Here is a 25336-nt window from a genome sequence, read left to right on the forward strand (position 1 = left end):
GGTCAGTGGGTATTAGGAACAGTCACCTCCTCAAATACCACGCTGCTCACAAAATGTCACTTCCTAGTGTCCCACAGGAAACCCAACTTCAACTTCTCTTGGGACACGAACCCTTTGGTAATTACTGTCCGTCATAAACATCTGATACAGGAGCAAAGAATCACTGGGGTTACTTTGGTAAAATACGAAGGGGGAAATGTAACCCAATCTGGCAAAGCTCGAAAAAAGAGTTTTAGGTCGTGCACCTATTTACACCTTCAAACCCGGGTGAAATCCGACCCTATTTCATGAGATGAAACAGGGTCAGATGCTTTCTTCATACCCCTTTGAAACCAAAGCACTTTTGTTTAAAAGAGAAAGCCTTGAGGGATATATTGTACAGCACAGGGAATCTAGGCTATATATATATATATATATATATATATACACATATTCTTTTTTAAATTAGGTATCATTTTTTTTTAATTGAAGTATAGTTGATTTACAATACTGGGTAAGTTTCAGGTGTACAGCAAAATGATTCTGTTATATATATTTATATATATATATGTAAACATCTATAGTCTTTAAAAAATTCTTTTCCATTATAGTTTATTACTAGGCAATATTTTATAACAACTTTAAATGGAGTATAACCTATAAACTATTCAATCACTATGTCATGTACCTGAAACTAATATTATATTGTGAACCAACGACTTCAATACAAAAAAAGAAAAAAGTCTTGAGGAAACCTTTGGGGTGATGAATATGTTCACTGTCTTGATTTCACTGACGGTTTCACAGGATATACATATTTAAGAACTTATATGTATTTAAGAACAGCATGCTTTAAATGTGTGCACTTAATTGCATGTCAGTGATACTTCAATGAAATTGTCAAGAAAAAGAGATGCCTCAATCAATGGCAGTACAGCGGCAGCGTGATCAAGGGTGCACACGCTTCAGAGCGCAGAGTGCTATGTCCTCATGTAAGACACAGGTAAGGGTCCAGGAGCGGTATGTGCGTAGCTGCAAAATTACAGCAGGACACGGACATAGCTTCTGTGAATTTATAAAACTGCTACATCTTCTAAGTTAGGTAAATGTGAAACCACAAACAAGCTAACTTAGGTAAAACCCAAATCAGGTTAAAAAAAAACCCAAATTAGGTTAAAAAAATCAGATGACTATCATGGGCAAGTGTGAAAAAGGTGTTTATATTGGGGATCTGAAATCTTGATTCCATTATACTATGTTCAAAGTTAGGTCAACAGAGAGAGAGGGATTTCTATGATCCTACAAAGTCAATACCTGCAAACAAACCTGCAGTCTTGGATTCCCCAACCAGAGCAAAGCAAAGGAAATGAAATCTGCAAGTCTGAGGGTCCGGACAGAAACAGGAAACCCTGAGATGAGGTTTGTTTTTCCCTGTTCACCTAAAAATAACTCTCAGAGGTCTTAGCCTGGACCACCCAACTTGGAATCAGAGTTGAAGGGCCAACTCTTATCTCTGCAACACCAAGGGAACCGAGCTGGTTCTAAACGCTCTTACCTGAAACACTAGAATCCCCGTGTTGGCCACAGCCAGGTTGATCTTAGTGCCTTCCCGGTCCTTAGCTGGGTGCAATCGGACGCCGTACATCTCCAGCCTGCGGGCAATCTCCAGGAGCTGGAAATCCGATTCTGCGGGTGTTTGTCCACTGACAAAACAAAAATTCAGGAGAAAGGCCAGGAGATTTGAATTCTCCGTGTCTATGAATTCAAGATTAAGCATCTTCTCTTCGGAAAGAAAAAGGCATTTCATCACCAACAATGGGGCTACCCGATCGGATGACACCCGGCCTCCCATTCATTATAATCCGAAGTTGAGCAACTGGAACAAAAGCTCTATTGCTTGTGTAACACAAAACCCCCAAAAGTCTATCTCAAACTCGGCCAGTTTTTTGGAATCTCAAAGAGTTTCCTTTAAGGTCATATAAAAGCAAAACACGACCATGTTGAAACAAGTTTCCAGTCACTTACAATAGCCCTAAACTTGCAAAGTTCAACACTGTCAAGGCCACTATCACCAAGACTCAAGTGCCTTCCTTGAAAGACAACAACGAAAACAAAAGGAGCAGAGAAGGCTTTGAAAATATTTTATTGATCAAAACAGAAAACCAGAATGGACATGGCACAAAGGTTCTCCATTTTCACAATATTCTTATACTGTCCCTAGTTATCATGTCCTCTTCCTGATTTCCTGCTACTTGGTCTTATACTCTTCCTTTTACTCCAAAGCACGGGGTGTCCTAAATTCCAGTGTTACTCTGGTCTCACAGGAAAGCAAGCAAGGAGCCCAGAGGTCTGGTCTTGAGTGGGTAACCTGTGTTACCAATAGTCCAGGATAAGAAACAACACTCACTGAGCCTCTGTGCTCTCCTCCCTCACCCTTTGTACATTTCCTCCCAATAAGTCACGTGTGTGTGTGTGTGTGTGTGTGTGTGTGTGTGTGTGTGTGTGTATCCACGTATGTCGAAGGACAGAGAGAAGGAGCTCAAAGCAAGTAGGAAGCAACGAAGGAGACTTACATGTGGTTATGGTGAAATTCCACAATTTTGTCTTCTAGTGCATCTTGCTGAGGTATGTACTTATTTTTTGCTAAATGCTCTCTGTCCGATGCTTCATCAAAATCCCCAATCTCAGCTACAGAGAAAGAGAGAAAGAAAAACCAGCCACATATGATTAATACTTCACAATTTGTTGTACTCCCAGTGGACTGTTCCCCAAGTAGCAAACCAGAAAAACTAGCAGACGACACAAGGCAATCCCAGCCGGTAGGTATCCTAAGGGCCAGATGTGAGAAGCGGTGGCTGGAAGGGCATATTTAACAACCGTGCCAACGTAAGACGACAATTTCGCTTTTTCTCATCTCTACCAGTTGGAAAGAAAACTTCAGAATCATCCATCTCTAGCCATCCGTGTTCCTGGTTTGTCTCTCTCCTCCCCACCCCAACTAGGGGTTCACGTCTACTTCAGGCAGTACATTCCAGTTACGTGGATGAAGGCCTTCTAACTTCTAAATAAGCCCCAGAATTTCAGGGCTTGACAAAATCAACTTTGGAGACACACGTATAGCAATTACTAGTGCAAATCCCAAATGCTTTATCATGTAAAGACGATTATAACTAGGGGTAAACGTACATAATCTAATTTGGTAAACATAAATTCAAGTGTCTTAAATTTTGTGTAGTTGTGTTGTCAGAAATGACAGATCAGATCGCAAATTCTCACAAATTTTTAGTCTACAAGGAAGTGGATGCATAATTTTCTCAAGTCCCCAAATTGCTCTAATCTGGAAAACTAAAGGATAGCGCTTTAAATTAATAATTGTACCTTAACACTAGCTCCAGCTCAGTTTACAGCAATTTAATACAGATGTAGCAGCATGCCTTTATCATATAGTCTGTGTAACAAGCTTAATAAAACGACCAGAGTCCAACTGTTTATAATAAAAGTAAGTAAACCGTTGCCATGAAGCCTAATTTTCACTCTGTCACGTGAAGCAGCTTGTCACACTGGGCAATGCACCCCAGTAATCATGCAGGATGTGGCCTCTATGTTGCTATAAATCACAGCCACTGAGAATATTTGCTTGGCACCAGCTGGGCCACTGGAAGAATCAGTCACCCACTAGCTTCTCACTGCCGTGGCAAATCAATAACATCATTTCCTAGTTGCACTTTGTCAACAAATTTCACCTTCCCTGAGTAAAGCTGCCACCCTCCATCACAGGAAACTGGGCAGGAGTGGCCATACTGCCATCCTCCTCACTGGTTTGCCACGGCGATGGTGACACTGTCTTTTCTGCACTTCCTCCTATCTGGCCTCAAGCAAGCACAGTTCATCTCATTCTTCACAGTAGTGCTGTTGTATCAAGTCCCCGCACACGTCGAATTAGTGAAGACTAAACCATCATTCCCAGGGGAAATACAGGGTTAGGTTCCCGCGAGACTCTGGAAACATTTTCACCAACTAACCTTGTTTTCTGTTGAAAGACATCCTACTTTATGTACCCTGCTGATTCGTTAACGCTGGACCCAGGGCCAACAGCACTGTAATGCACGTCTGAAAGCAGCTTATCTACACCCGTAAACACCTGTGTTTACTTTCTCCGTGAGGCACATCGAAACCTTCCTGCACTTAGGAACACTACACAGCACTTCAGCAACGATGCTTGGGGGCCATTTAAAACAGGGAAATCAACGAAAAGCACAGAAATGCAAAAAGCGTGGCTCCAAAGAGATCACAAAAAGGACACTTGTTTCCAGTATGACAGCTGAAACCAGGAGGCAGAGCATCACCTCCTCCGACCTCCACTGGGGAGGTGAGGGAGGGGCGACTCCAATTTTTTACCTTCTTGCGCATGTCTGTGAGTAACCGTGAAAGCACTCACAGTGTTGATTCTGGGCTTACAAATAAATTTCAGAGAGCGGGTGAATTTGCAAACATGACATCTGCAAATAATGAAGACGGACTGCGTATGGTGGGAGGGAGAGGGGACTCACCTAAATCCTAAATTTCTTACGAGTTTTAAGTTTGGGTTTCTTAACATATATGGATTTTATAACAGAGCCTTTTCCATAATTCAATATGAACGAGCTAAGAATTCCAGTTTTTCCTCTGGCATCAGGGTCAATATGCCTAAACTGTCTTTTCCTCGGAGTCACTTGCTTTTCAACTCCCAAAATGCAAGGGCAACACGACTGTGACATCCACTTTCTCCCACATGCTCTCTTCTTGGAAACATGGAAGTAGGCACCCCCTTATGTCTGGAGAGTCTGAGCACTGTAATGTGCAAGATATGACTATTTTTAATTAAAGGTGTCATATTAGCTGATGTATATACTAAATTCCTTAGCAGTGTACTCTTGGCAAAAAAAATAAGAAGACCACCACCCCGTCCCCCAAATTCTGTGAGAAGTCTCATGAGGATGTGTTTGCACAAACTTGTTCTGCCAGGTACAATCCTCAGAATGGACGCACACACAACCTGCAGAAATCTAGCCCCACCATGCCTCCTCTGTTACGTCAGGTCCAAAGAGTGTTTGATTCTTCTCTTCACCAGCTTGTCCCACTTGGTCTATTCATAATCAACTAGAGAGTATTAAAAGTCTGAAATATATACAGGGGATACCTAAGGCCAGTAACAGAGGAACCAACGAAAACAATTAGACTATGTGAAAGATGACTCCATGAATTCAAATGAAAGGGAGGAAAATTTTTTTAAAAATCAGATTGCGTGTATAGATACAGAGGAGATGAAAATATAGCTCACTAGAGATAATTTTCCATCAGCATTAACATCGCTTCTGCAGGAGGGAGATGAGCTGACCTCTCCTACCTTACTGAGGACGTCAATAACTACCAATAATTTAAATGAACACACTATTCACAGAGGACTCTGTGAAATTCCTCCTTCCATGACAGAAGGTACAGGAATGCTTAAAAATACAGAAATGGGGCTTTTTAAGTATGAGATTATAGAAACAGTGTGTCACGCGACTGCGCATCACAGAGTATAGAAACAGCAGAGATACTTCTGAACCCACCTATTTCATTTCCTTTGGAGAACTCAAGATTCTCAGGGGATTTTGAGCCCCTTGTTGGTGTCTGGGGGTGAGGGGTCCGTCAGACCAAGCACATGGTTTTCTGGATTCCCGTGACCCTCCACTTCCCGTGTGTGCATGTTTAAAAAGGAAGATTCACTCTTTCTTTAAAAAGGAAGGGCCTTAGGAGGAAGGGGCTACAAGACTGAATGGCATCAGGAATAGCCGACTAAATCTCTTCTCTCACCAAAGGCCCAGGGTCAGAGACCTTTGCTGAAGTTGCTATTCCAGCAAGGAAGCTTTATGTCGAAATTTCCCATTGTTTGGAAAGGGAGGGCCCTAGGTGAGTGAGGATAAAGAAAGGAGGGTATATTTATCGCACACCTAACATATGCTGAATATTGATGCTATCATTTCATCTGTTATGAAACAGATTCTATTATCCCCCTGTTCCAAAGGAAAGAGAGGCTGGCGGGTTAGTAACTTGCCAGGGTGAACAACCAACTAACAGAAACGAGGTCTGCCTGATTCAAAGCCCTCCTCTGTCCACTGTCACTGTAAGAAGAGAGAAGACCAAACACGGGAAAGACAAAAGTTATGTAACTTTCTGTGTCAGAGCTTCCTCATTTTAAAATGGGGATAACAGTACTGAGCTCACAGGGTTGTTATAAGAATTAAATGAGATAATATACACAGAGCTGGAACATAGTAAAGTTTACAAAGTTTACCTACTTTTTTCTTTTCGGCCTGTCTTTTCTTTCTCACATCATGTTTTCAAATGAATAAGAAAACATCCATCTACTAAGTCTGGCAGATATTCAACAATGGCATTGCACAAAAAAGAAGATAAGCATGGTCTCTAGAAACACCTCATCATTTTGGACTAAGGTAATTTGTTGACTACTGGGAGTGACCCTTCCTACAAACCTGTGGAACGCTTGTTAACTGGGCAGTTATCTGGACAGGACGGGGCTGATTATATGGGACTACTCTGTATACAGTGGAAATTTCAGAATGATACGCTAGCACAATTTTTTTTATACTAGTGCTTTTAGATGTTGACCTTCGTCTATATACATAATTTCCTTCCTGAAACATAATGTGTATATTCCATTTCAAGTAACTTCTGCCTTGACCAAGACAAAAAAAATGCCCAGGTGAGTCGTCAGGAAGCCTTCGAATGAGCACAATCTAACTTATCCTTTGTCTAGAGGAAGAAAGTTAAAAGATGTAGCTTCAAGCATCACTTGGGTCCCGTCCAGTTTCATGTGTCTTGGTTTACTGAACTCTCGAGCAGAATACAAGAAGGGAAATCTTTGACAGTTTTATGTCTGAAGGCTAATGGGCCATATTCGATGATGAATATTAAATGCAAGAACAGGACAGAACGAGTTTAGTCTACTTTGCCACCGTGTATCCAAGCTTCTCCTTTGAGTCAACTGAGTTTTCAACAAACGCGTAGTCCTTAGAAAGAGGAGACAAACACCAGAACACAAAATTCCCGGGTCAGCGTTTGGTGGGGGAGTCCATATACACAAAGTTAGGAGGACTGTTTTCCACCCCTTGGGTTTCATGCTAATAGCAGTGTAAGACAAAGACATTATTGCTTTCAGTGGATGTCAGTTTTCTCCCCACCAGGCAGATCACTGTGTTATTTCCCACATGATTTCTGAAGGAAACCAACGGAACTTACATTGCACAATGTGTGAGACCAAGAGGGCAGCGCTGGTGTCACTACACGTCAGCCTGCCTTGAGCCAGGTCCTGCTTCACCTGCAGAGCAAACAGGTACCTGCGAATACGAAGAGAGACGGGCGTCAGACACATAGAGATGGGTGTCAAGCAAGAGGGCGGGGAGGTTTGGCAACAAAGTCAGCCTCACTTTGCTCACTGGCAACTTGCCCACACAGTGAGGACCTAAAGAAATATAAGCTGAAGAACAAGAAAGTCTGCACAGGAAGGATGAATTCCTGGTGCTACTGGCTGCAGTGTAACTATTCACACCTCCCTTCAAGCACCGGGAGACATATGCTGCAATCTTTCCACACAATGAGTAATGCATTTCATTTTATATGGAGAGATACAGCCATAAGTAATTAAGACTATAACTTACCACCCTATTTTTGCAGAGTATAGCACACATTTAAAATTTTTTCACAGATCAGTCAAATATACTAAAAAAAATGGCTGTATGGCTCAGACAATAACAGTAGGCTATCATGGTTAGGAAGAGCCTTGCCAATGGAACTGGAAACACAAGAGTGTCTTTTTTTCGGGAGCACAGGCTCCGGATGCGCAGGCTCAGCGGCCATGGCTCAAGGGCCTAGCCACTCCGCGGCATGTGGGATCTTCCCGGACCGGGGCACGAACCCGCGTCCCATGCATCGGCAGGCGGACTCCCAACCACTGTGCCACCAGGGAAGCCCCACAAGAGTGTCTTTTTTTGTGGTGTAATAAGTCACTCAGCTTCTTCCACAAGCCTCAGTTGCCAGATCTTTAAAAATCAATTTATTTAAAAATTCTTTTCTTTATGAAGTAGAATAAAGCAAGTAACATGTTTGGTGGAAGAAAAAAGTATAAATCAAAGAAATTAAGTAAAAACAGTGCGATGTTAAAATCGATTTGAGAATATCAATATGAACGCATAGATTTTTTTTTTTCTTTCGGTATGCGGGCCTCTCACTGTTATGGCCTCTCCCGTTGCGGAGCACAGGCTCCGGACGCGCAGGCTCAGCGGCCATGGCTCACGGGCACAGCCGCTCCGCGGCACATGGAATCTTCCTGGACCGGGGCACGAACCCGCGTCCCCTGCATCGGCAGGCGGACTCTCAACCACTGCGCCACCAGGGAAGCCCAGATTTTTAGAAAGATATTTGCTAGATTTGCCCACTGTCTAGAAGGAGCGTGACTTCGGCAGCAACCCTTAGCAACCAGATTCTGGCTCTCACACAACTACCCATGAGAAGGATACAGAGGTAGGACCTTGCAGAAATGGTAGGTTCCAGGTGTGGGGCAGAGGAAGGTACAAAGCAAGCCTGGAAGATCTAGTTATGCCAGAGAGCAAGGCAGCTTGCAAATATAAATGGGTTATATTAAAAGGGGGAAAAAAAAAAACCTTGAAGGGGCGGCCACTGGCCAAAGTTGTGACAACTTGAGTAGCAATAAAGAATGATTAAAGTGAACTGAAACACATGGAACTAATAAAACTTTATGAGTCCATTATAATAGTCATAAAAATAGAAAGCAGAAAAAGTAGAATGTATCACCATTTGAGGAGTCTATTCAAGAAATTCTTTTTTAGGAAACTGGTAACCCAAGGCAAAAACTTGGGCATGTAATCTGCCTCTCCAGCAGGAAGGGTATTTCAGGATATACAGACAATCTAAGTAGACGGGGCAAAGTTCTACGTTACAGAAGAACACCGACAAATAACACAGCAAAAATAACATAATTATAAAACCCTCATCCCACACCTCTAAAGAAACGACTGACTTGGCAAGGATTGTTAATCAGTATAAAAACCACTTAGGAGTTTGGACATTTGCATACAAAGTCATATGACTTTCCTTCACAATGGAAAGGTCAGAATGTCACCACCCTTAACTCAGTGATCAATCTCAGCATCGCTAATGAAACAGGGAACACACGACATCACTTAGGATGGGATTCTAGCCAAGAATGTTCAACTTGTATCCCTTAGAACTAAGGTCTAGTTGGCAGGAAATACAGAAGACAGAGGAATAAGCTAAACAGGAGGCAACCAGACAAATTTAGCAGGTAGCTTTTTTTTTGTTTTTTTTTTTTGAGGTACGCGGGCCTCTCACTGTTGCGGCCTCTCCCGCTGCGGAGCACAGGCTCCGGACACGCAGGCTCAGCGGCTATGGCTCACGGGCCCAGCCGCCCCGCGGCACGTGGGATCTTCCCGGACCGGGGCATGAACCCGTGTCCCCTGCGTCGGCAGGTGGACTCTCAACCACTGTGCCACCAGGGAAGTCCCGGGTAGGCTATTTTATAGTATGACCGGTTCAGTTTCTTCAACAAGATGGTATCACGAAGAGAAAAAAAAAAAAGGGACTCTGCTAGATTAAGAGGTCCAAAGGGCATAACAACCAGATGGAATGTGGTCCTACAGTGAATTTCACGTTAGATGGGCAGATATAAATGACATCTGGGGAACAAAGGGGGACATTTGAGTACGGCCAGGGTACCAGATGAGATGAACAGTACATGTATATGCACAGGAAAAATCAGAAAGGCTCTCTCACTGATGTGTTAACAACACTCAGCTCTGGGCAGCAAGAACACAGTAGTTTTATCTTCTTAGTCTTCTTCACCTGTATACTCTAACTTTCTACACTGTACATTGGCTACTTTTGTAATAACAAAGGGTTCTTTTTGTTTTTTAAAAAAAGGGCTTTTTTTTTTTTAAGAAGATGTTGCGGGTAGGAGTTTATTAATTAATTAATTTTTGCTGTGTTGGGTCTTCGTTTCTGTGCGTGGGCTTTCTCTAGTTGTGGCAAGCGGGGGCCACTCTTCATCGCGGTGCGCGGGCCTCTCACTATCGCGGCCTCTCTTGTTGCAGAGCACAGGCTCCAGACGCGCAGGCTCAGTAGTTGTGGCTCATGGGCCTAGTTTCTCTGCGGCATGTGGGATCCTCCCAGACCAGAGCTCGAACCCGTGTCCCCTGCATTAGCAGGCAGATTCTCAACCACTGCACCACCAGGGAAGCCCAAAGAAAGGGCTTTTAACACGACTAACCATAGAGGTGGCCTTAAGAATTAAATGAGATAATACATGGAAAGCATAGTGACCAGAATGAAAACATTCAGTATATGTTAGCAATTTTTTTTTTTAAATAAAAGAAAAATGAATCCCCTTTAAGTCGTTTAGGAAATTCCATGATTAAGAACTAAAGAACTACAGAGGCATTCTGTAACCAGAAAAAAAACAAAACAAAAAAACACCCACAGATCCACTAGTTGACAACAGCTGACCTTTATCCACCCCCCCAATGTAATGTTTATTCATTCATTCATTCACTTTCTTTTCTCTCTCTGTCTCTGTCTCTCTCCTTGGAAAGTCAAAGTAGAGAATGGCAGAGCATATAAAGTAACCACAACATCAGCACATAGGTTTATATGGGAAGATGTGGCACAAACCGTATCTCTGGATTAGGCAGTGGTTATTGTTTCTTGAAGCCGACACATAGAACGACAGGCTCTAATTCTTATCTGTGTGGTTAGTTTTTACCTAAGTAGGAAGAACGTATGTTTTAAAAGCATGATGTTCCAAATATGGTAACAGCTACCAGTTCAAACACAGGATGCTGTGTCCAGGGACAGACTCAGGGTCACGGCGACAGGCTTCGGGGCCTCTGAGGAGGGTCTCCTGTGGGTGGCGACACGGCGCTGGGTTCCGAGAGCTCACCTATTTAGACAGAGGACGAGCGCCCCGTTGCCAACTGCAGGAGGACTTTGTCACTCCCTGATTACGCTGACTTGTGCTAAGGCCCTTGTAATCTGAGAAGGACCTTCCTGGGTACCGTCTCATCTTCTCGTAAAGACAGCTGTAAGTCCCGCACGCTGGCTGCAGGGCTAACTTTAGAAATTCCGCAGCACCTTTTGCATTCTAAACTGAAGCAGCTCCAATCAAATTCACATGAAGGGCTCAAAACGGAATCAACTCTCCTTGGAGGAAGGATGGGATGTGAGGAGGGAGGCGATGACAGCAGCAGGGCCAATCAGAGGGCTGTCACTTCCAGGGACCACAGGGGAGGAAATCACACCCATCTTGATGCCATGGTTTAAACACGCCTGTTTCAATTTATTTCACCCGGGAGCTCTTCGTCTTTCTTTCCTTATTCAGTGTACAGTACGACGTCTCTGGCAGCCAAAGGGCAACACTGCAGCAGGCCCCGCAGAACAGCAAATTCTGATAGGTCCCCTGCACCTTTAAGAACACAGCCAAGTAGAAACTGGATCCCACGTCAGATGCGATGCTCGGAGAGTAGTGGAGTACGTCTGACCTCACCAGCACAGCCAAGTGATTCTGAGCTCTGCCAGAAGCAAGCCTGCTAACTTCTTTTCCAAAGACCCCTCCCCCAAGCGGTTTTAAACTTGCATCTGGGAGTCAGTACTTTTCTCCTTCTAAATGCCTGAGCCCTGGTGTCAGTAGGACAAGAGCTCCAGTGAGAGGGTAGTTCAATAAATAGAAAGGAATTCAGCTTCTTGTTTAACAGCAAAGTGCAATTTAATCTTCGATCTATATAAATGGGAAGCCGAAAGCTATTCCTGGAGGCCCGAAGAATCAGCTGCAGCTCCAGTCCCTTAAAGTCGCTGAACTGCGGGCCCGTTTCTGTCTGTCTCACTCGTGTCTGCGCCTCCTTCGCCTATGAAGTAGTGTCCATATAGGGCTTCTCCCAAAGGCTCCCTCCTTCACCATCTGCCATAGAAAACTGCCTGGCATCTCAATGGTCCCATCCTTAAATTTCTGCTTGAACAGGAATTTGAGAGTGTGGGAGAACACCACTTTGGATCTGGGAAGTCGCCTTCCCGGCATACCTTGTGACAAAGCGGAAAGCAACGGGGACCTTCTAAACTTCCTACCAATTTTATCACCCCAGAGCCAAAGGAGTTCTCTCCTCGGAAAAGATGTCCAAAATGTCAGTTAACACTGGGAGCCAGAAAACAGCGACAACAAACCCCCAAACCTGCTACGTCCAAGCTGAGCTTGTGTCACTTGAGGAATTGATCAGATCGGTCGGAACAGCTGGCAAAATACCAGGCGCACACACACGGCTTGACGCTCACAAGCTGTCTGGAATTTTATAACGAGGACCAGAATGGTAGAAAATCACACATCTCTAGAGATGATGATTCACAAAAACTGAAAAGGTGCAAAACTCATTGCAAAGTAGAATGGGGAGACAGGACTGGGGTTGGGGGGCAGTGGTACTTCACGCCGCCGACTTCCTAAGCAGGATGACGGCCCAGTGAAACGCGGGAGGAAAAGGCACGCTGCTGACCAACGGCTGGACTGGCCTTCAGATTCATTTCAATATTCTGAGCTTCGAGCAACATACTTTCAACAACGGGAAAACCAGCCCCGGAAGCTGAGACACGGCAGCCCCGATAAGGACACGGCACGAAGATGCTACTGGTGTCGGCAGCTTGGAACTCAGGTGGCAGCCCCAGCTGCCCCTTCTCCACGGGAAGCACCCTAGCCGAGGCATGTGGTTCCCAGAAGGCTGACGGCCTCTGCAGCTCCTGGCCACTTAGCTGCTTCATTCGAGGGGTGAAAGTGGAGGTAAACTATCAACGGTGACTCATTCAGAACACTGCGAAGCCATGGGAAGAGTCTTTGCCTTCCTCTCTTTCTGGAATCGCACGTTCGTGTACCTGGTGCCCCTCCTGACGCAACCCCGGGATGTCCAGCAGGGACCTCAAACACGAGCTGGCAGAACCAAACCCTTGACTCTCCACCCTCCCCAGTCCTCTACTTCCCTCCACCCCTTCGCATTCTAGTCGTCACCCATCCATCTAGTTGCTGCTTAAGTCAAAATCTCAAGCATCCCTTCTCCTTCCCTCAGCCTCCACCCACAGCCCGTCACAAATTCAAATCGACCCCGCCTCCAGCACGTGCTCCAAATTCACGTGTTTTCTCCATTTCCACTCCTACCGCCTCCGTTGCCGCCATCATCTTGGCCTGGGTGACTGCCATCTCTTCCTGTCATCCTCCCCTCGGTATCTCTGGCAACCAGTCTCTCAACACTACGTATATCGGGCCTCTGCCCCGCCTCAGTGCACTTCACCCTCAATGTTCCTGCCATGAGAGCCCTCTTTTAGGTGACTGAACGTCTGGAGCGTGTTTCTGCCTTGGGCACTGCCTAACTGTGCCTTCTCCCTGGAGAGCTCTTCCTCTGAAAATGACTGACAGATCCTTGTCGCTTTCTCAGCCCAAGCATCCCAGACCAAGCACTGTAAAGTCATCACCCGTCACCTTCTATCACATCATCTACTCCCATTACCTAAAGGCTCTTAGCATTATCTGATATTTTTCTTGTTTATTTAATCATTGTGTCTGTTCCCGTGAAAGTCAGGCCGGTCTCTTCACCACTATGCTCCCCGTTCCTGGAACAAGGCTTGCACACCACGTATACTCCATCAATACTGTTGACCGAATGTTTTCATCTCTTTGATAAATGACGAACCATTTAACAAACTCAACCACCCAAAATACTGGGCTCTCAACCCAGAGGGACAAGAAAGATGTGACAGCCCTCATCTTGAACAGCTGAAGCTGGAAAGGCATGTGCGGCAGGAATCTGGCTGGTCAGACTAGTGCAGTGTAGTCCTGAAAGGGAGGCGTTTTATCTTCGCATGTTCCCACCAGGCTCTGCTCTCTTTTGGAATACCACGTGTCTTGCTGTCAATTATAAAATGGGTAGTAGCAGGGATGAAGATGCGGGTGATGGTGATGAGGATGATGGAGGCTGTCACTCATAGCATCCCTGCTGGGTTCCGGGCACTCTATGCATACGAGTACTCATCCTCAACACCACGCTGGCCAAGCAAGCACTACGGTCGCGTTGACACGGGAATTAACAGAGGTGCAGGGGCGTTTGGTAACCAGCTGGTCACACAGTTACCAGGGGCAGGGCTTGGCCACACTCCTCCCACTTGGCCACACCTTCAAAGAAACTGACGTACAGTTTATGTCGATTCACCCACTGCAGCAACAGAGAGAAACTGAGTTCACATCTTGGTTTCACAGAAGAGATTCATTTCCCAAAACTGTCTTGTGACGTGACAGGTATAAGAGGGGGAAATATGACAGTAACAGATTATAAGCCCAGATACTTCATAGCACAGCCTTCGAGAAACCAGCTTTCAGGGAAACTGTGGTACTTTCTTTCTTCCCATGTTTGTAAACACAGCTGGGAGGGAGGAAGGTTAAACTGTCAAGCACAGATCAGATGCTGGTCAAGGAAACACTGGGAAAATGTTTCATCAGTTGACTTAGAACATTCACTCTCTCTGCTCCACAGCAATAAATACCCAGTTTCCAAACCACTAACCTTGTGAGTTCTTCTTGGAGCTGTGTGTGGTCAGGTGGAAAGAATTTCACCACAAACTTAACAACGACATGCTTTGGCCCTAGAAAGGGGGGAAAAAGCAGTAAAGCATTTATTGATTTGTCTTTCAAATGCCATTAAAGATGTAAGAGGGTATATTAGAAACCAATAATAAGTCTTACTCCGAGCTGCCCAGAGCACTTCTGCCAACATCCAAGTCACTTAATAGCTGGTTATGCTGGTTACTAATTTGCATTTTCGTATTGTGGGGAGACAGACACCTGTTTGGGTTTTTTTTTAATTATATTTTTTGGCCGCACCGCACGGCATGTAGGATCTTAGTTCCCTGACCTGGGATGGAACCCACGCCCACTGCGTTGGAAGCACGGAGTCTCAACTACTGGACCCCCAGGGAAGTTCCAGATACCCGGTTTTTAAAAATACTGTGACAGGCGCATTACATTGAGGCATCAAACTTTTCCCCTGGAGAACGTAAATTGTGCCCAGATTTTAAAAGCACGCATGTGTCTTCAAAAATTTATCTGTCTGCTTCAGTCCAAATACAGGCTTTAGACAGCTTAAGGAAGAGATAACGAAAAGGTAAATCAGTTACGTAATTTATTATTTCTAACTCTCTCCAAGGTACAGCAGCTACTGTGTTCATCACAGTCAGTCAAAGCCCTTACTAAGTGTCTCATACACCATCTTATCGATAAGTTCCAACGAAATTAGGAAGCAGATCTGGGAGGGGGTGGGCAGGGTAAGACTGGGAATGAGACAGGTAACTTTCCAGAATTCAAACAGAACATCAAATAGATTATAGAATAATAATTTGTAACCTGAGTCAGAGTTTATTTTGCTGTATAAGCCACGATACAAAAGCAATCTTACAGGTTCTGCCATTTGGACTAACAGCAAAAGTTTATGTTCTATGAAATACAAGGTATTATGATGAAATCCAAATTTTAACAGCAGTTGTATAAAAGTAAAAAATGTCTTTTTTGCTCTACCTTTCACCATCACAAAAGATGTTGTACTTTAATTTTTATAACACACTCAAATTTAGGGGAAAAAACCCCAAATGATGTATCATAAGATGAAGATGTTGGCAATACGTACAAAATTAGGAGGAAAAAAAACAAGGCACAGGAACACTGAAACCAAGAGAAGCCGGGCCTCTTCCCGCTGACCATTCTAAAAATTAACAGAAATCCTCGCGTGTCAATTCTGGATCACAAAATAGCAAGAACAAAATGGGGAAGATGGGAAGGTCTAGCTCATTCTTCCCAGCAATTTTCACAGATGGGGAATTAAATGAGGCTACTTGGATCCTTAGAAAACCCGAAGCTAGGAAGATGCTAGCACTAATGCAAAATGACAGCTTTGTCACACGGGGCGAGTCATAGCCCACAGAGATGAAAAGGAGAGCCTCTGCTCCGGTGCTAAACCAAACCACAGCCGCTGTCCTGGGTCTGACACTTTTCCACCATCAGCAGCTCCCATCGCGGGTTACTGAGGGAACAAATGTCATCATTTTAGATGCTGTGCTTCCTCCAGCCTTCAGGCCTGGCGGCTTCTCACAGCAATGTGTCCTCCACACTTAGTCCTAGGCCAGCCACCCAATAAACGCTGAACAACGGCTGTTTCGTCTTCTGCATTAACGACTGCTTAATTTAAATGATAGAAGATCAATATCAATTTCAACTGCGTAAGGGCCACTCAACACAGTGTGCCTGTTTATTACAGCCACATAAATTGCTGTAAGTAGCCTGGTGGGGTTTCTTTTCTTTAAATAAACTTAGTTTATTTATTTTTGGCTGTGTTGGGTCTTCGTGGTGGTGCGCGGGCTTCTCACTGCGGTGGCTTCTCGTGTTGCGGAGCACGGCTCTAGTTGCACGGGCTTCAGTAGTTGTGGCTCACAGGCTCTAGAGCACAGGCTCAGTAGTTGCGGCGCACAGGCCTAGCTGCTCCGCGGCATGTGGGATCTTCCTGGACCAGGGCTCGAACCCGTGTCCCTTACACTGGCAGGCGGATTCTTAACCATTGCACTGGTGGGGTTTCTTAATCAGACATAAAACCGACCCCAAGAGGTATTGTGTGATTGTTCAACTAAAGGAATGCAGTTTTGTTACCATCCTCAGTCTCTTGCCTGGTCTCTGGCTGCAGTGAGGGACAATTTGGGATGAACTGGAGAAGAGAGCTTGTCTCTTAACTTGACCTCACAGCGGAGAGAGGGGAGGATGGTCTGGTGCTGACACATAATGAGAAGGGAGGGAAAAAGCAAGTGTTCCCTTTCCTTACTTCTCTCCTAGACCCTCCTTTATCTCTCCTTCGACAACATGGTCTCAATGCAAGGCAGACTCCCTTCTGTCCTGCTTGCCAATCACACACACACACACACACACACACACACACACACACACACACTCACACACACACACTCACACACACACTCTCACACACTCACACACACTCACACACACACTCACACACACACACACACACTCACACTCACACACTTTTGCGCACCTTATTTTTCCAAACACCACTTGCATTCTGATCTCACAGGCTTTGAAAAGGCAGCACAGAAAACCTCATAGCAATTTTATGAATAAATGGTTCCACCTTCCCTCTTCCAAAGTGACAGTAAGAAACATGAGCACGGACTGGACGAGCTCAACTGCTCTGGGCCTCAAGAGCCTGCTTTAGTCTTAATTAAAATGACATTTGTTTTCCAAGTTTTGATTACCGAATTGTTATATGTTAAAATTGCAGAAGATACATTTAATAGTACGTGGATTAGTGGATGCTGAAACGCAATCACGGGGTAAAAAAAGAAAGTATGGCCCCAGTGCTTGACACCACAGGGCAGACGACGCCTAGACGAGGAAGACGTCTGGCTTTATATTTGACATCCCTGTTAAACAGGCGGTGGGGGGTGGGGGTGGGGGGGGTTATACTTACTTCTAATCTGCTTGACAATAGGTTTTAAGAGATCCAGCCACACCTACAAAGGAAAAGAGAACAGACTGAGACATCAATTCTCAATGAGAGAGTGCAAGTATTTTGAGACTCCACTAGGAGCTGTTTAAAATCAAAATATTTTTGAGGATTTGAAGCGGTCTGTGCCTTTTTTTTCCCTCCAGAATGCCATAACTTACATTGTCTCCCATGTTTATAGAACGGATCCGAACTTGCTAATATTATCCCTGAGCTTGAAAATTAAAAACCTCTCCTAGATGCAAATAGTGCACGGTTCACTAAGAATTTTTCTATTCTCGCTGGTACTTTGATCACAGTTAGCTATTCAGTAAATATTAACGCGTGATTGCACATCTGGCTATAAATGGAGTAAAATACGCGTGCTCCTTAGTGAAACAAAATCCATGTACACAGATGTACGTACAGAACAGCACATCTTTGAGGGGTACGGAAAGGGAGTGAATATTTATAGAACACACTTTTGCACACGGCTCCATCCATAAGCTATTTACCTCTCAAAGCAAGGCGAGAGGATTCCTGTTAGTCAGGAGAGAAATCTGAGACTTGGAGAGGCTCAATAATTTGTCCCAGGCCCTCAGCTAGAATGTGGCAGAGCTAGGACTGAAATCAGGTTTGTCCAACTTCAAAGTCCAGACTCTTTTCACACACATTCTCCTTAGCATGCAATTCAAGCGGCAAAATTTTAAATGAAGAGAGAAACCAGTTGTCATTAATAAAGTATAAATTAACCCTTGAACTTGTGATCACGTGAAAGGGTTCTACTGAAGCTCACATTTGCATATATGATTTTTAAAAAGTTAATGGGCTTAATGTAAAGAGGGTTTTATAAGTAAATATGAAAAAGAGAAACACTCCTAAAGAAAATTATGCAAAGAATAACAGGTAATTGGTGAAGAAAAAATGCTGATGGCTAACAAGAGAATGTCCAAGTTCAGGAGTAACTTGCACTACAAATGCAAATTTAATCAAATACCATTTCCACCCATTAAATACGCATCTAGATATGCCTGTATGCAGTGCATGTCTGTATTTCATAAACCCAGACGTGGCAAGGGTGCCAGGAAGTGGACACTGCCCTACGCTACCGGTGCATGTATGAACTGGCACAACGTTTCTGGAGACCAATTAGGGAATAATTATCTAAACTCTTTCATCCCGTAACTTGACTTCTGATGAACTATTTGAGAGTGTGGGAAAATGTGTTTGGGAGGTGGGAAGATGGGTGATTTCTTTTCTTCTGCCTTTCTATATCATCCAAATTACCTTCAATGATCACTCAGAATTCTCATGATGAAAAAACTAAAAGTAAAAAAATTTAAGTGTCTATTTATTCAGGTTCATCTTCCCCACCACCGTTTCAAATAAATATGATTTTCTAATGAAATTCTCATTTCTATATTCCCCGTCCCCTGCCACTCTGTTATATGAGAAAAACAATAAAGGCATTAGTTGACTTAGGATCATCTCCACTGTCGCATTCATAAGACTCAACCTTAAAATGAGAGAGAATAATCATTCAAAACAACAATCGTCGTTTGTGAGATGAACTATTTTCCTCCCAAGAATCCTAAACGATGGCAAAAATATCTCCATTTGACAGATGAGAAAAGTGGGATTCAGACCACAGCTGCCCAGAGTTGGGACTCAAACCCTGTTCTTCAAACCCATTTATTCATTCAACAACACATCACTGTGTCACTCTGCTGGGTTCTGGGAATACAAGGATGGGAGACCAATCATGGTGCCTGCTTCATGGAGCATACGGTCTAGTGAGAAAGACAGGAAACAAAACCTTCCCAAGACAAGTAAAGAAGTACCTGAGACAAAGGAAACAAGGGGGTGTCCCAGAAGACTCTGAGTGTCAGGACAGAGAGGTTTGATCCAGTTACAGGTGCGGGAGAGGCAGGAGGAAGCCTTCCCTGAAGGTGACATTGTGCTGAAATCTCAAGAGAGGTGAGAAGAAGCTAGGAAGACATGCAGTAGAAACACCTGTCCAGGTGACTTAACATTAGGCGAGACCAACATGACAGCAGAACAAGGTTGGTGGGTCAGGAAGGGGCCAGACCCTACAGAGGCCACGTTAAGACACTTCATCGTTATCCTGAGAACACTGGGAAGAATTTTAAATATGGGGCTGATACGATCAGATTTGCACTTTGAAAGGATTACGCTGGCAGTGTGAGAACAGAAAGAGGGGGTCAGAACAGACGCAGGTTATCTGCTGCAGTCGTCCAGGCAAGAGAGGATGGTGTTTTGGACCAGGAGGGCAGAAGCAGAGTTGGGGAAAATCAGGTGGAATCAAGAAAAATGTAACATGGACTTCCCTGGTGGCGCAGTGGTTAAGAATCTGCCTGCTAATGCAGGGGACACGGGTTCGAGCCCTGGTCCGGGAAGATCCCACATGCTGCGGAGCAACAAAGCCCGTGTGCCACAACTACTGAGCCTCTGCTCTAGAGCCTGCACGCCTAGAGCCCGTGCTCTGCAACAAGAGAAGCCACCGCAGTGAGAAGCCCGCACACCGCAATGAAGAGTAGCCCCTGCTTGACACAACTAGAGAGAGCCCGTGTGCAACAATGAAGACCAAACGCAGCCAAAAATAAATAAATAAAATAAATAAATATTTTTTAAAAAAGAAAGAAAGAAAAGAAAAATGTAACAGGTAAAATCCAGTGGGATTTACCGATGGGCTAGATGTGGTGGCCGAGAAGGAGACAATAACCAGAATGATGACACTGAGATTTCTGCCGTAGGCATCTGGATGGATGCCGCTGCCAATCAGAGACAGGGAGTACTGGAAGAGGGCCAGGACAGAGGGGTTCTAGACACTTTCATTTTAGGAGGTGCCCTTGGATTTCATGAGGAAGAAACAGTATGAAAATGGTGGGACACACTCATCCAAAGCTCAGAGAAGCCTGGGCGGGAGATCTCACATTTAGAGGCTGCCAGCACTGTGAATCCATGAGGACAAGACGGCCTCGTGGAGCCCAGAGGATGAAATGCATCAGCACTGATGACGCGTCTACCTTAGAACGGCCGACGGGAGCAGACAAAGACAGAAGGAACGTAAGGAGAGAGTCATGTCACGGTAGCCACAGGAAGACAGTGTTTCCAGAAGGAAGAACATCAAGAGCTGTTGAAAGATCAAACAAGATGAGAGCTAGAGTATCTGCTGGTCAGTGGACCTGGAGAGGGGCCTGAAAGTCTAGTGGACGGCGAGGAGACAGGAAGGATGAACAGTTTTTCCAAGAAGCTTGGCTGTGAAGGAAGAGGCCAGAGAACGGGTGTGTGGAGGAGGGGGAAGAATCAAATAAAGGTACTGTTGGGGCTTCCCTGGTGGCGCAGTGGTTGAGAGTCCGCCTGCCGATGCAGGGGACACGGGTTCGTGCCCCGGTCCGGGAGGATCCCGCGTGCCTCGGAGCGGCTGGGCCCGTGAGCCATGGCCGCTGGGCCTGCGCGTCCGGAGCCTGTGCTCTGCAACGGGAGAGGCCACAACAGTGAGAGGCCCGCGTACCGCAAAAAAAAAATAAAATAAAAAAATAAAAGTACTATTGATTTGCTTGTCTTCCACAGGAAGGACCTGGGGGTGCTTAAAAAGGGAAGGGGTTGGGACTTCCCTGGCGGTCCAGTGGTTAAGAATTTGTACTTCACTGCAGAGAGCAGGGGTTCAATCCCTGGTCAGGGAACTAGGATCCCGCATGCCACGTGCTGTGGCCCAAAAAAAAAAAAAAAAAAAGGCGGAGGGAGGGCTTGAGAGTATGAGTAAGAAGATAACAATATCCTAAGACACCTGGGATGGTGTGGAAAGATAGCTCTAAAACATAGGGCACTGGGGACAGAAGGAAGAGCTTTTCCAGTGGCGGCAGGGAGGGAGCAGAAAGGCTAATGGTAGATGTACGTCAGTTTACACTTCTGTGCCGGGAAGATAAGACAGTTCCTCTTTGACACCATCCGTTTACCCCTGTAAAATCTGAGGGTTGAAGGATGTGGGCGAGTGGAGAAGAGTTGACACAGTTGTGTTTGCGTGCGAGAGAATTAACTGAAGAACTCTAGAGGGATTTCCTGTAGCTACTGAGCGTCCACTCGTGAGCCTGCCAGCCTGTGCTCTGTCGGCCTCCAAGCCTGCCTCAGGCGAACCACCTCTGAGGTCTTCCACCGTTGCCAATTCTGCCACAGAATCTGCCTAAACTTCTGCAAACCACTCAGGACCAAACAGATATGCTCTGGCAACACAGCAGCCAATTTTATGAATTGTTTTAAAACATCTCTCTCCTGCTTTTGGCATTTCTGTGGAATTCATCAAATACAAGCACCAATTTGAGCCAACCGAGCATGTGGTTTTAAACCATGAAGGCCTGGGAACATCACACTGGCCTGAATTCGCCTGTCTAGTAGAGTTTTACGGCAATAACGCCCCATGGCATCGGTTACATCACAGCTAAACTGGCCTGGGGGGGAAAGCGGGGCCCACAAGACCCTCTCCATTTACCAGTCAGATTGATATTTGCAGAGCTGAGAGGAAAGGCCTTGCATGCTAAGGACTTAAACCACTAAAAAAGGATGAGCTGGAGGGAGCAGGAAGAAAAACAGGGTTGCTGCTCGACTAAAGGGCTGAAGTTCGTCTAGGTCATTCCTAGACAAATCACTTCTTCATTCAACCTAAGCAGAACAGAAACAAGTTCCAGATGAATGAAAAAGGCAACAAAAGCACCATAAACTTTCTTTTCCTGCCAACGGATCTCTGGAGGGTCACAACTGTAATCGTCCATCTCTAACCTCACCCCCGCAACTCCTTCAACCAAGCCACACATTCCTGTTCTTACTAAAATCATGCTGCCGGTCTCCAGAGCACGGCTACAGATCCACATTACCTGACTGTAGAGGGATGTGGTTAAAACGAATGGGCTTCTAGAAATGCCACACCTAGTCAGGAGGACTCACGGAATCAAGGAACTCCCCCTGCTGGGATTTGAAGGCCTATAAGTAAGAGTCTGCTCAAGCTGTCATAACAAAGTACCACAGACTGGGTGGCTTAAACAACAGAAATCGACTTCCTCCCAGTTCTGGAGGCGGAAGGTGTCCCAGGTTTGGTTTCTCCTGAGGCCTCTCTCATTGACTTGCAGACGACCGCCTTCTGGCTGTGTCCTCACAAGGTCTCCTCTCTGTGCACACAGGCTCTCATGTCCCCTGGGTATCTCCCAGTTTCCTCTTCTTAAAATGATACTGTTCAGACTGGACTAGGGCCCACTCCCCCAGCCCCATTTTAACTTAATCACCCCTCTCAAGGCCCTGTCTTCAAGGACCGCCACATTCTGAGGTGCTGGGCATCACAGCTTCAACATACACATTTTCGGGGGCCACAATTCAGCTCATGACACCTATCTTCCACAATTTAGTTTCAACACAGCTTTTCAGCCCCATCTTCCCCTGCTTGCCTCCATTTCAGTCAGCCTCCCTATTTTCCTCTGATACCCTGTTAAATGTTACCTTCCCCTTTTGGAGTGTGTTTTCTGCACTGAAATACTCTTCGAGAAGAAAGGCTTTAACGCCTAGGCATCAAAGGCAAAGCAAGAGGGATCGCTGTCCCCGAAGCCTTTATATTCTTTTCCTAAACATCTTTTTCCCCTATTATTTGGTGAGTGACAATTCAGTTGGATTTTGTAGGCAGCTAAAATATCTGAGGTATTTTGGAAAGGGTCTTATTAAAAGAGAGTCACTTACATGACATCGGGCAGGGGGATAGCGAAGAGTCCATTTCCTGAGCACCTACTGTGTGCCAGGCATTGGACAGGTGCTTTATACACTCTCATTTAATATTCACAACAACACACGAAGGAAGCCAAGCTCAGAGAGCTTACTGAAGTTGCCCAAGGTCAAACGGCTGGGATTCCACTTCAAGTCCATCTGACTCCACACCTGTGCTTTTTCTGCAACATAATATGCTGCTCCTCTAAAAAGACTCAACAAAAGTTCATCTTTCTTCTTATTTCGAAGTCAAAACTGCACACAGCAGAACTATTTCATCATCAACTGTAAGATATATAGGAACCAGGTAAAATATGATACAAAAAACTATCCAGTGTCTAGAACTCACTGCAACAAACGAATTTTTCTGCAGGCTGGCTCCTACAAGAAATGACTTTACTTTGAATTTTTGTTTGTAATGGTTCGTTTGAATGTAATTTTTCATATTGATCTTAATTACTTTATTAATTTTACATATGGGTATATTTATAAGATATGTTAAGTGTGGCTTTTTTTTAAAACCTATTAACTTTTAGAGATTTCTAGTTCTGGTCAAAATAGAGTAACAGACTAGATTTATCTTCCTACATGAAACAACAAAAGAAGGAAGAAAGGAAGAAAGAAAAGAAAAGGAAAGACACATGACAGATCTGAAGATCTGTGACACCAATGAGAAACAGGGATCCCTGAGAGACAGGAAACTAAAATCATGACCTCTATGACTACACCAGCCTCTGCCCTGAGCAAGTTTTCAGGTTATGGTGCAGAGAGAAAGAATATAGGCAGAACCTGGCAAAATCCATGAGTTGAACAGACGGGGCTGAGAGTGCAGGGGAGCAAGGTAGAGAGAGTTCACAGGAAAGTAGAAGGCATTTAGGAGAGTACAGAGGGTTACCCTCGAGTAGGCAACAGAGTACTGATCAACGTGTGCTTGTGAGGAAAGTAGCCAAGATGGGACAAAAAATTAAAGAACAAACAAACAAAACACAGAAGGATTAGAGGTTACAGGCCTGGTGCTCACACAGGGCCAGGAATACTACCTATTCTCACCAGCCAGATGGGAAGACCTCATGACTCATGCGCACTGGGTAGAGTACTGAAGGGTCATCCCTTAGGAGTACGGAATAATTCACCCCGGACTGCACACCACACCAGTCCTACCCTAACAAGTCTTAAAAGCCAGATCTGAAAGGACTAAATTGTTTCCAAATAACTTACATGCATCCCGCCCCCCCCCCGCAAACTCAATAACATTTACAGGAATACAAAACTACCCAGCACTCAACAAGGTAAAATTCACAATATCTTGCATCCAATTAAAAGAAAAAATCACCAGGCATACAAAGCAGGAAGACATGACCCATAATTAGACCAAAAAAACCCCAAAACAAAAAAGCAACGCCCCCCCAAAAAAAAACAATCAAATGGGACCTAGAATTGACACAGATGTTAGAATTAGTAAAAAGGATATGAAGACAGTTATTATAACTGTATTCTCTATGTTCAAAAGGTTGAGATATGGAAGATTTTAAGGAGACCTAAACTAAATTTCTGGAGATGAAAACTACAGAGTGTGATATAAACATACACACGCACGCGCGCGCACACACACACACACACGCTGGATGCGATTAACAGCAAATGAAACACTGCAGAAGAAATACTACTGAACTTGAAGAACTAGCAATAGAAACCATCCAAAATCAAACACAGAAAGAAAAATTACCAAAAAATTAACAGAGCATTAGAGAACTATAGAGTAACTTTAGGCAGCCTAATATGCATGTAATTGGAGTCCTGAAGGAGAGGAGGTGGCAGGGGTGGGGGAAAGAAATGGAAAAATATTAGAAGAAATAATGGCTATAAGTTTTCAAAATTTAACAAAAACTATAAGTCCACAGATCCAAGAATCTCAGCAAACTCCAAGCATAAGAAACATGAAGAAAACT

The 25336-nt window shown here is 44.6% G+C and overlaps 1 protein-coding gene across 1 annotated transcript in view; it reads right to left on the reverse strand.

The window, feature by feature from the left end:
- FARP1 (FERM, ARH/RhoGEF and pleckstrin domain protein 1) overlaps window positions 1–25336 on the reverse strand; it is a 290345-nt gene that overhangs the window by 67367 nt on the left and 197642 nt on the right. Inside the window, exons 4-8 of the mRNA XM_082675754.1 lie at window positions 17607–17649; window positions 14646–14724; window positions 7264–7361; window positions 2553–2667; window positions 1535–1682 (exon numbers count right to left, since the gene is read on the reverse strand). Of these exons, the coding sequence (XP_082531880.1) occupies window positions 1535–1682; window positions 2553–2667; window positions 7264–7361; window positions 14646–14724; window positions 17607–17649 (483 nt within the window). The remainder of the gene's footprint in view (window positions 1–1534; window positions 1683–2552; window positions 2668–7263; window positions 7362–14645; window positions 14725–17606; window positions 17650–25336) is intronic.

The sequence above is a fragment of the Grampus griseus genome, assembly GCF_964374135.1.
Source record: "Grampus griseus genome assembly, chromosome: 18".
Lineage (NCBI taxonomy): Eukaryota > Metazoa > Chordata > Mammalia > Artiodactyla > Delphinidae > Grampus > Grampus griseus.